This window comes from Periophthalmus magnuspinnatus, chromosome 19 (assembly GCF_009829125.3).
Source record: "Periophthalmus magnuspinnatus isolate fPerMag1 chromosome 19, fPerMag1.2.pri, whole genome shotgun sequence".
NCBI lineage: Eukaryota > Metazoa > Chordata > Actinopteri > Gobiiformes > Gobiidae > Periophthalmus > Periophthalmus magnuspinnatus.
Genome location: NC_047144.1, coordinates 27,451,542 through 27,464,140, shown reverse-complemented (window position 1 = coordinate 27,464,140; position 12,599 = coordinate 27,451,542). Strand labels below are relative to the sequence as shown.

Here is a 12,599-nt window from a genome sequence, read left to right as displayed (position 1 = left end):
TTTTGAGGAGATCCTCCAAGTATTCCTTCCACTGCCTGACAACATCCCCAGCAATGCTTCCCCCTCCTGAGGCATCAAACGATTTGCCAGAATCTTTGAGGCCGTTTTTGGCTCTGCGACCACATGAGCTGCGGCACGCTTGGCCTGTCGGTACTTGTCAGCTGCCTCAGGAGTCCCACGAGACAACAAGGCTCGATAGGACTCCTTCAGCCTGACAGCATCCCTTACTTCCGGTGTCCACCACCGGCTTCGGGGGTTGCTGCCGTGACAAGCACCGCAGACCTTACGACCACAACTATGAGCAGCCGCATTGACAATAGAGGTGGTGAACATTGCCCACTCGGAGTCCATGTCCCCAGCCTCCTCAGGGATCAGAGAGAAGCTCTCCTGGAGCTGTGAGTTGAAGACCCCTTTGACAGAGGGCTCTGCCAGATGTTCTTAGCAGACCCTCACAATATGCGGTCGGAGATCAGATGACATGTCAACAAAGTCAAATCATCGACCTCCGACCTAGGATGTCATGGTGCCACGTGCACTGATGGACACCCTTTTGCTCGAACATGGTGTTCGTTATGGACAAACTGTGACTAGCACAGAAGTCCAATAACAAAACACCGCTTGGGTTCAGATCAGGGAGGCCATTCTTCCCAATCACGCCCCTGCATGTGTCACTGTCATTACCCACATGGGCATTGAAGTCCTCCAGGAGAATACTGGAGACCCCAGTTGTTGCACTGTCTAGTACCCCTCCCAGGGACTCTAAGAAGGCCGGGTACTCTGCACTGCTGTTTGGCCTGTAGGGACGCGACCCTCTTGTTCACCAGGGTGAACTCCAGCACTCGGAGTCTGAGCTGTGGGGCAATGAGCAAGCCTAAGCCAGGCCTGGCTCCAAGCTGGGGCCCCGGTAACGCCAATCCGGGTGACGTAACTGGCCAGCACATATCTAGTTACTGGAAATAAAACACATCTAATCCTTTTAAAAGGATATTTAGACTATTTAGACTTTCCAGTCATTATTTTCAATATAGATGGGCTGTTTGGGGCCCTCTGGTGGCCTCAGGGCCCGAAGCAGCTGCTTAGTCCACTTATAGGCTGGGCCGGCTCTGCTTCTACTACTTTTCTTCTTGTTTAACTTTAAACTAAGTTACTTTTGCATTTCTTCTTAATTTCCATGATTGTTTAAATTGTAGGTTCTCACTGAAGACATCGAAAAACAATAATGCCAAAAAAAAAAAAAACTTGTTTTAGAGTTTAGATTTTTTTTTTTTTTTTTTTTTTTGAATAGCCAGCTTTTTTGTCATTGCTTTTCACTTTTGACATTTCTTTACCCACATTGTGAAGTAAAAAACATTTCAGGAGACTTCAGGAGAGGATTTAAATATAAAATATAAAACATATTTAGTTAAGTTATTTAACTCTTTGCTACAAAATTCCAAGTATCATACATAGTATGTTTGATGTCTTCCATATTTACATAAAATATAAAAAGTGGTAAACATTAAATGAGAGAGTACGTCCAAACTTTTGATTGGTCGTGCACATTCAACTGCAGTGTGGTTGTAGATGTCTGGCCATATATCCAAGCTGTTCGAGACGGTGTCTGTGACCTGGAGTCCCGGCTGCAGAGGAGCAAAGAAAACATAGAGGAGATACAACGTATTACCCGTGTGTGGGCCACCCCAGTGTTTGAGCGCAGAGATGGGAGGAGAGACACCCTGCTGGGGCTGGAAGAGCAGGCGGAGAGGATGGAACGCTTCTACGACATCGTCTGCTCCTCTGGAGTCAAAATACACTTCCTCCTCAAGGTTCAACATTTCATTGTTGCCATACTAGATTGTATTTTTGAACCTTTAAAGTATACCTATTACGCAAAATCGAATTTTCAGAACATTTAACCAAGTTATAGTTGTTTCCCCTTTCCATTTACCTTCTGAAAGTTGTATTTCGAGTGATTCATACACATTTGAGCAATCTTTAACCGCTTATTTTCAAGACTGCTCAGTACTTTGTTCTCCAGCTTTATTCTCTTAACCTGTGATATGCATAAGATTCGTCAGCATAGTTGTTTGGGTATAAATTAAAAAAAAATTGCTCACTAGCGTGATGTGTAGCTATTCATAGAACGTGCCAACTCTTAATTGTGATGATGTTTACAGCAACATCAGTGGACTTGTTTCTTTAAAGTCATTTTAGATGAATATTGCGACTTATACTGCTCATATTATAATACTTTATATTTGCCTATTTTGTTATCAACCATGCTAATTGAGTATCTGAATAATCTGACAAATACATTATATATTTATATTAATAACATAATTGGTCAACGGTAACCAGCTGCGGGTTATGTTATAGCATTATAGTAGTATGGTAATAGATTGAAATAGCAAGGTAACTGAAACTGCAAGGGACGAATGCGTTTCAGCTCTGTTTCCATATTGGTACCATAAAATTATTAACCATGGTTCCTGATCATTACTAGTCATTATACTAGGTTAAAGTTAGGATTAGTAGAACAAGTGTGTCCTTGTAATTACAAAATTTTACTTTTAGTTACCATGCCATCTATCCTCTATCCTCCAACTTGCTTTTCTATTTCTCTTTCATTGTTGATTTTCTAACTTTCTGTTTGTTAAATCAAAATGTTCAGCCCTAAGAGGCAACTGCTGTAGTGATTTTAGGCTTCACAAAAATTAATTGAATTGTATTGAATTGACTGTGCTGTAAAATAATGGTAAAGTCAGTATTTTGAATACAAACATACACATGCCTCTCAAAAAAGCAAGCTTTACAACATAAGTATACCCGGTTTCAGAGCAACTTGCAACTCCTGGGAGCAGACGAGTCTTCTGAGGAGTGGAAAGACTATGTGGAGTACATTGACAACATGATAATCGACGGGTTCTTTAACAGTATCCAGGCTTCACTTCAGTACCTCCTGGACAACACAGGTGTTTCAACACAGAACACACAAATCCGCAAACCTAGCCTGCACTGATTTAGAAGATTATGGGCCTCATTTATCAGTTTAGCACATGAGCAAATGCTTGATAAACACCGCTAAAGTGGAACAAAAACCCGATACAAGATGCTTAAGAAGATGCAGTGCAGTTACAGTATGTTTGTATGCAAAACGGGGAAACGGGGCCAACATTTCCTGCAGGTATCTAATCTAATTTACCCCATATTACAGAAAATGACTTCTCTTTTGTTCAAAATTTTCCTGAGGGGACTCCAGACCCTTTAAATTTGCCTGCTGCAAAATCTATTAAGAATTGTATCCACGTCCCCAATTAATGGACTAATGCCTACAAAGGTCTTGGCAAAAGTATCAAGTTTTCTGACTATTTACTACTACGAGTGGAATCAAGGGGATGGCCATTAGAAAGCTTGCCTAGGGTGCCAAAAAAAATAGTGCTGGCACTGTGTAAGAGAGGTAGAGCTGGAGACTCTTTGATGAAAATATTGAAGTGTTCTGACCAGACCCAGTCTTCACAGCCAAATGGTTGTAGACTTGCTTGCTGGCATGAGATTGGTCAGCCAGTTTAGGACTGGGAAGTGGTTCAAGTTGTAGTGAACCCCTGCCAAACCTCTCCTTACTCACCAAAGACTGAGGAATGGGAAGCAGAGTGCTATGTGAGGCAGCTATGGTCATTCATATTCGTATCACAGGACTAAAACTATGCTTTTTAAATTAGGCTTGGTGATATGGCAAAAAAAAAAAAAAAAAAATTGAAAAAAATATTGATTCAATAATTAATTAGTTAAATAAATAGCTTACAAATTGAAATAGCTTTCAATAGTTATTTCCTGAATATAAACATGGCAGACTTTTATTCATGGACATATAACAAAATTAAATATATTCCTCCTCTGATCTAGACCACATGCTTTTACTAACAGAGGATTGGTTATGGAGCTGTTGATGTAAAAAAAGACCTAGGCTGATGACAATCTGTGCCCACATAGAGAATGATCTTGGATTTTTTTGATTATTAATTTGTGTTATATTTGTTACACTCACAAAGTATATATACCCCCCCCCCCCCCCCCCCCCCCCCCACACACACACACACACACACACACACATAATGTCAACAATCATTGTCTTCATGGCACTGGTCTTGGTCTTCATGTTTGTCTAGACAAGAACGCTGCGGCCCCTCTGTTGGAGGTCCACCTGAATCTGAAAGTTCCTGACCTGGTCTTCAGTCCATCTATGGACTATGGGGCAGCAGATGGCCTTCTAGAGAGGGTGGAGGGTCTCATCACTGACATATTCAGAATGTCCTCTTTGGTCCCCCGTGTAGCCCAGCACTGCTCGGTCCCTCATTACCAGGTACAACCATGTCCATTCTTAAAGCAGACATTTTATGCAAAACAACTTTTCAGTCCTTTTAACCATGTTATAGTTGTTTACCCTTGTCATTTACCCTCTCAAAGTTTTTTGATTTTTTTTCTTGAATTGTAAGACTATCTTGAAACCTTTTTAGCAGTGTTTATGTGTGCATTCTGTCTCCACAGTAACTGCTAAACATTCCATTATAGAGATGTAGAACATGTAGAACACCCCTAGTGGACAAAGTACCAATTTCTTCAATGTGAGCAAAGCAGACCCTTATTACAGCAGACTCCTCTAAATCCAGACAATTCATTTTCAGCCACCAGCTTATCAGATATGGTGTGACCACTGGGAGTGCCCCTGATTATTCTTTTCATTCATATCCTACATAACTATATGTATGTGTGTGTGTGTGTGTGTGTGTGTGTGTGTGTGTGTGTATATATATATATATATATATATATATATATATATATGTGTGTGTGTGTGTGTATGAGAGGGGTTGAGGGATAGAGAGATATCTGTGTGAACCCTCAGTCGTCCAGGTCTGATACATAGCAAGACAAAGTTTAAATCTGTCAACTGGACAAATGGTTGTAAGAGTGAAGACGTTTCGTTGCTCATCCAAGTTCTTCAGTTCTGGTCAGATTGAAGGTGGGCACTGCGATATATATGTATGAAGGGAGGGTCTAATGACACAGAAACTGTAAACATATATTGTCTCCAGTTTCATCTGAAACTACCCTGTTCAGTCCTTAACGACCCTGTTATTGTTCTCATTGTTCTGGGCATGAGAATGGAGCTATAGATGGGGGAGAGATTAGCCCCTCCCTTCAGATAGTTATAAGGCAGTGACCACCAGCAATCTGACCAGGACTGAAGAAGCAGCTTGGATGAGCAGCGAAACGTCTTCACTCTTACAACCACTTGTCCAGTTGACAGATTTAAACTTTATCTTTTGCTATGGATAGAGAGATAGATATAGGTAATTTATACTTTAAAGGGAAGGTTCACAATGAGTTTAGTTTACTTTATTTTACTAGAATTTGTCTCTTTCCAGGCTGATATGGAGGACATGGCTGACCTGCTGGACATGCATACACAGCTGATGGGCCACGTGCAGAGTGCGGCAGCAGCATGCTGTGACTACAGGAGCTCTTTGGAGCCCTTCAGCTACCTGTACACGGAGGACCGCAGGGAGTTCATGAGGCAGTTCCTACTTTATGGACATGTGCTGACCAGCCACGAGATGGAGATGTATGCAGACTCCACTGTCCCAGAGAGCCCGCCCAATCTGGACAACTTCAGGGAGCAGGTGGACAGGTAAGGGCAAACATGGGCAAACTACGGCCCAGGGGCCACACACGGCCCTTTGGGCGTATTAATCCAGCCCACAAATGTGACCAAATTATATTAAAATAAGTAAGTGTAAACCTTGTTAAAAGTGTTTTTTTTCTGCTGTGTTTATTTAACTGAAATTTAATACATTAATTATTAATTTCAATTAAATTTTTTATTTCAATTTATAAAGACCAAAGTCACAACAGCAGTTGTCTCTTAGGGGTGAACATGAGAATTAATTTAACCAAAAGAAAGTTAAAAAAATTGACATTGAAAGAGAAACAGACAAGCAAATTAATCAACAGAATGCAATCAAATGGAGAACTGTCCCAGAACATCCTTTGTCCTGAGACCCTCCTTCTAGGAAAAAATAAATCAAAATATTATCATGCATTTAGAAAACAATTTGTATAATAAGTCCTGTATATTCATGCTTTGCTACATGTTACAGGCCCAATCTCTAATGTAATATATACATATATATATCCTGGCCCTCTCTCAAATTTTAGAACCCATTGTGGCCCGTGTGTCGAAAAGTTTGCCCACCCCTGGGTAAGGGCATATGTGCAGCACACATGGTAGTATTGTCACGATGCTAAAATTTCAAACTCATCATTCTAAAGCTGTTCTGAAACAGCTTAATTTCTGTCTGGTTGTGAATTTTTTTGTTGCCCCGTGTGATATTATGTAGTGGTAGTTTCCAACAGAGTAGAGATGGACAATTCCAGGGCGGAAATTATCCAAATGATTCTAGTGAAGGTGAATGGAGTTTAAAAATACAGTGTGTGTGTGTGTTTGTGTGTGGGTGGGGGTGGGTGTGTGTGTGTGTGTGTGGGGGGGGTCACCAACCCTGTGCCCGCGGGCACCATGTCGCCCCCAAGCCCCACATGAGTCGCCCACAGTCCCGTTCTAAAAATAGCACAACTCACTAATAAGGTGCATCTGAAATTTAATTTTATATATGTTTTATATATGTATTTTAATTATATATTTATATATTTTAGTATGCATAAGTAAGAAAATATGCAGACCGGGTGACATTATTGATGTATGAGTGAAAGGAAAGTGTACTGTCGAGGATGACACCCAGACTCTTGACCTGAGGGAAGGATGGACAGTTGAGTTGTTGATGTTGATTTGAGAAGCTGTTAGATTTGGAGAGTGTGGATGAGGTGCCTACTAGGAGGACTTCTGTTTTGGAACTGTTTACCATGAGAAAGCTGGTGGAGAACCATGTGCTGATATCCTGTAGGCAGTGGATAAGGGAGGATGGTGGGAGTGATGACGAGGGCCTGGAGGAAAGGTAGAGCTGGTTGTCATCCGCATAACAGTGAAAGTGAATGTTGTGCTTACGGAAGATGAAACCAAGAGGGAGGATATAGATGATAAAGGGGCTCCAGCTGGGGTCCCCCAGGACAGAGCCCTGGCAGACCCCAGTGGATAGAGGGAAGGTGTTGGATGTGTGTGATTTTAAATGAATGTACTGTGTGCGGTTGGTGAGGTATGAGGTGAACCAAGTGACTGAGATGTCAGTGATACCGATGGAGGATAGTCTATGGAGGAGAAGGCTGTGGGAGATGGTGTCGAGGAAGATGACGATGGAGAGTAAAACAGTATCAGCTACCATGAGGAGGTCGTTTGTGATTTTTATGAGTGCAGTTTCTGTGCTGTGGAGGGGTCGGAAGCCTGATTGAAACTGTTCATAGAGATTGTTATTGAGGTGGACATGTAGTTGAGAGCAACGTTTTTTTCAAGGATTTTGGAGATGAAAGGTAAGCTTGAAATGGGACTGAGGTTGTTGAAACCAGGTTTCTTTAAGAATTGGAGTGACTGTGCAACGGTTCCCTCATCACTCAAAACTGCCAGAGGTGAGAGAGGAATGAATAATATTGGTGATGAGGGGAGCTAGTACAGGTAGACAGGTTTTGACAAGGGCTGTAGGGAGAGGGTCAAGGGGACAAGTGGAGGGTTTGGATTTTTTTATGAGTTCTGTAATGTCCATGACAGAGGGGAGGGTAAAGCTAGAAAATGTGGTGCTGGGGTATGATGGAGGGGCACGGATGTCTACTCCAGAAACTGCAGCTCCGCATGATGTAAGGTGTTGGTGGATGTTGATGATCTTAGATGTGAAGAATAACATGAGTGAGTTAAAGAAGTCGGTGGATTGCAGGTGGTAGAGGAGTGAGTCAGGGGGTTTAGTGATGCTGTTGAGAAGGGAGAAGAGAGTCCTGGAGTTATGTTGGTTCGACTGAATTAGACCAGTGTAGTAGTTAGACTTGGCAGAAGAAAGAGTATCCTTGTATAATATGTTATGGTTATTGTACATTTCTTTGTGAATAGTGAGTCCAGTTTTATTGTATAGTCATTCTAATTGTCGTCCTGTTGCTTTAAGTTGTCGGGAGAAAGAGATGGATCTGGTTTTCAGGGGAGCATGGGTGTTCAGGAGGGTATGGAGGTTATTGTTGTAGTGGGAAACTAAGTCTTCTGCAGATGTAATAGTGGTTGTACTGGGGAAATTGTTAATGTCAGATGAGAAAGTGTCAGTGTTAATGTCCTTGATGTTACGGAATGAAATGCAGCGGGGGAGGGTGACTTTGGAGAGTGAGAGGTTAACGTTAAAGGTGATTAACATATGGTCAGTGAATGGCATTGTATGTGAATTGTAGAGGTTAATGGGAAATAAAATTAAATAAAATTGAAGTCGCTAGCAAGCTGACTTAAACATATTTCACTTCCTGCAGTGGATATTCCTTTAGGATCACTATTCTTAATGTAATTGGCTGAAATTTGAAATAGAAATAGCTAATAGGCACATAGCTAAAATTTTGTAATTGTTATTAAATAGGTTGACAGGATACCAATTATCGATACTCTCTAAAAACACGTTTAATAAAAAGCTCAGTAGAAAAAGTTCTATAAAAATCAGAGTTTAGTCCATCTGTGCCACAAGATTTTTTCAGCTTGAGCTTTTTGATAGCTTCTGAAATGTTTGCCTCTATTTGGTGAATCACAATTTTTTATTGGATATGGATACATTTTTCTAATAATCTTAACAGGACTTAGATATTTCTTTTTGGTTATCTACAGTAACATCAGTAATGATTAGTTTGTTTGTGCTATTTTTATTTTATCTTTGATTTCTAATTTAAAGAAGTAATTAGAATTTTGTTCACCCTCTTCTAACCATTTTGCTTTTGAGCATATGAAAGCCCCTTTAGCTTTATATATTTCTGATAGAATTTCTACCACCTTTAGGGATTTTTCCCCCCCTTTTTTAAGTTTTGCTCCAGTTTCCATAAGTAATTTTCTCAGTTCAAATTTTAACAACTCCCAGTTTTTTTTAATATTCCCTTTCCATTTCAGCTACATTGCAGTACTGTTACTAAATGAAAATATATGTGAATATGTAAAGAACAAAATCTCAGTGTTATTTAGTTTCCAGTTGGCTGGACATCTACTTGTTGGAAAATGCATGGTAAGTCTAATTAGTTTGTGATCTGTTGACGGAATAATCTCTGTTTTGCATTGTAAGTGTCAAAGTGATTCAGAGACAAGCCAAAGATCAATTCTGGATTGTAACCAAATCTATTTTTTCCAAGTGAATTCTCTGGTATGTGGATTATTTGTTCTCCAAATATCAATTAGCCCTCTCTCATTCATGAACTCAGATAGATACAAGTTAATATTTTTGCTTGGATTCTTCATCATCATCATTTGGTGTACAGCTGAAATCCCCTCCTAATATTATCTTTACATCTGAAAGTCTCTCTATAATGTCTTCTATTTCTGTATTTGAGTCTTGAAATACTTTTTTTTTTGTTTTCCCTCACATTTGAATAGCCATACACATTACCTAAAAATAATTGGTTGCTGTATTATAATACCTGAAGAATGAAGTGGCCATGTCCAAGTGTCCATGTATGTCTGTTGGATGGCCTTCCCATTAAATTAGTTTCAAAGTAAGAGTTCCTGCTGAATGGTGGTTAACATGGGACATCCAAATATCCTCTCCCCATTGTGAAGTCCAGAAGTTATAATGTTCAGAAGAGTGAAGAAAACTTATGTTTGATCCAGGACTCCCAAAGTTTTTACCATAAAGAAAAAACTTCCTGTGTTTAACTGAAATAAATTTTAACACTGAAATGTTTGAGTGTACAATGAGTTGTAAAAGTTAGAACGTCTTCTATTGTTATGTGCCCCAGTCTTTCCATGAGGTTGAAGTTCTACAAATTTTGATATTGAGTCTGCATATATGGTAAGTAGTTAACATGTCTTTAAAAAATAAAAATACATTTGCTGAAGCGTTTGTTATTTTGGTATTGCTTTTATAAAGTGTGCAACAAATACATTTTCAAATAGTGGCATAAACCTTTGTTAAAGAAATTGGTTTCACCTTTTTAAGGAGAAGCTTAGAAAAAACGTTACTGTCCATTCATCGTGGAACATTTGTGCAAACAAGTATTGAACATTGCTTAGTTTAGGCCAAACAGAGCTGAGAGGGGCCGCAAGTTTATGGTGTATGCCCGCTCCCAGTGCTTGTGGTTATGGAGGGGTCTCCGTACCCAAAGCAAACCATGGATAAACGTGAATGTTGTTGAAGGCATGGATACATATTGAGGATTTTGTGGGCTCTTAAAAGGATGAAGCTTTCATAAATTCAGAAATGAATAATCTATCGTCTGTTTAACCCTGTTTAACTGTTTAACAGTTAACTTTTCAGTTCCTTAAATATGAAATGTTTAAGTTCTGTGTACTATGTTTTTTGTTGAAAAAGATTAAAAAAAAAAAAATACAAATAATTACAAACTACTTAAACCTTTAGGATGTGTACTAAAAGACAGTTAACTCAAAAACAGCATTTTTTTCTACTCAAAAATTTTGATGTGATCAGTTTCATCAAATTTTTTGAGTAGTCCTAACTTGTTTCAAACAGAAAACACTGTTCCAAATTGCGATGTCATACACTGTAAAACTCAACAAGAACTCAGTCTAAATATGCAGGATATGTTTGTTAAACATGTGTGAATGAAACAAAACACAACTTGAGGTATATTTATGATGAGAGAACAACATTATACCATAGATCAGAAAATTGTGTAATAATACCTTGGAACAAATGACATTTTCACTTGATCGAAAGAGTTCTCTCAATAATTGATTATTGGTTTCTGTCATGTAGGTATGAAAAGATTTATGAGGAAATCCAGGGTCTGCAGCCTATTCACGTGTTTCATGGGTGGCTGAGAGTAGATGCTCACCCAATGAAAACTGCACTGCTCAACATAGTGAAGAAGTGGAGCTTCATGTTCAAGCAGCACCTCATGAGCCATGTGATCAACAGGTGAGGACATCTTCTATATACTCAACCAAAAGGAGTTGCAATTTTCACATTTGACTTACTTTAATTACCTTACTTACTTTAATTTTGTAACTGCTTCAGGAGTGTTCAACCTAAAATGCGGCCTTCAGGCAAATTTTTTTGGCCCTCAAAATGAGAATTCTTGCAGGAAAATGTATGGTGAGACACAGTAGGGGGGGGAAAAAAACCCTTAAATATAGATATATCAGTTTGAAATGTGTACATGTGAAAATTTAAAAAAGTATTACAAGGTTTTCATCCTGTTATGTGTTCATATAAAAATATGGCATTTTATTTGTAGAAATGGCCAAAATGTATCATTTTTGGGACATTTAAATCTCAAAATTAGAAGGAGCCAGGTTTAAATTTCTTGCTTCATTTAGTTGTTGTATTAGAAACAAATTAAAGGGTGCATTTTGAATATCTTATTTGGTTAAACTAAATTGCCTAAAAAAATCCTAAAAAATATATATATATATATATATATATATATATATATATATATATATATATATATATATATATATATATATATATATTATATATCCTTCTGTTTTGTTAATATCTTGTAAAGTTTGGTGTATATCGATGCTACATACACCAAAAGAGCTGACTCATCCTCGAATGTCACATCACTTCCTCTCATATGTGCAGCCTGTCTGAGCTGAAGCAGTTCATCAGTGACACAGAGCAGGGCCTGGTGCAGCGTGTGGATAAGGGAGACTATGATGGCTTAGTTGAGGTCATGTCTCACCTGCTGGCTGTCAAGGACCGACAGGGATCCACGGATGCCATGTTTGAGCCAATCCAGCAAACCATCACACTTCTCCAAGGCTACAACCAGGAGTTCCCTGACGTGGTCTACAAAGAGCTGGAGGTACTAAAAATCATTTCTATTTCTGTTGGTTGCAACCAAAACAGGTTTGGGCTGAAGCAACCTCCTTATGTAAACCCATCCTAACCATCACATGACAACTCAACAATATACCGTAGTCACATAATATCCTTGCACTTAAAAAAAAAAAAAAAAAGATTTGAATTGGGACAGTACATATTAATCAATGCGTCTACAAAAAAGTTTCCACATAAATATGCCGGAGTTAGCACTGGAGCTACATTTCTTCCATTGTCCTAAGGCAGGTGCAAACATGAAACATTCAATATGAAAACACAGACATTTAGACATTACACCAGTCAGACATAAACACACAACATGAGAACACAATACACTATTTACAATAGAAGTGCCTCAGTCTAGAGCAGGGGTGTTCATTACGTCGATCGCGATCTACCAGTCGATTGCGAAGGCATTTTGGGTAGATCACGTCCCGTCATCCATCCAGTCACATGATTAATATACAGGACAACCAGTCAGATTACACCTGACTCTAGGTCACATCATGGACGCTTGCACACGCATAAACAAGTGCGAGTTAGTTTAACCCTATAGCATCGGATCCTATCGTCGCCGATAGAGCACGGTTGTGGACTTTCCAGCAGCGTAACTCCGCAACCAGTCGTTCTCTCATGTAAATTCAAACGGCGTCTCAAAGTGGA

At 39.3% G+C, this 12,599-nt stretch overlaps 1 protein-coding gene across 2 annotated transcripts in view; it reads left to right on the top strand.

Moving 5' to 3' along the window:
• Positions 1 to 12,599, top strand: part of dnah9 (dynein, axonemal, heavy chain 9) — a 612,810-nt gene that overhangs the window by 26,900 nt on the left and 573,311 nt on the right. For both annotated transcript variants that reach the window (XM_033984465.1, XM_033984463.1), the window contains exons 15-20: positions 1,564 to 1,805; positions 2,816 to 2,951; positions 4,146 to 4,339; positions 5,403 to 5,665; positions 10,863 to 11,024; positions 11,697 to 11,919. In XM_033984465.1, the coding sequence (XP_033840356.1) occupies positions 1,564 to 1,805; positions 2,816 to 2,951; positions 4,146 to 4,339; positions 5,403 to 5,665; positions 10,863 to 11,024; positions 11,697 to 11,919 (1,220 nt within the window). The remainder of the gene's footprint in view (positions 1 to 1,563; positions 1,806 to 2,815; positions 2,952 to 4,145; positions 4,340 to 5,402; positions 5,666 to 10,862; positions 11,025 to 11,696; positions 11,920 to 12,599) is intronic.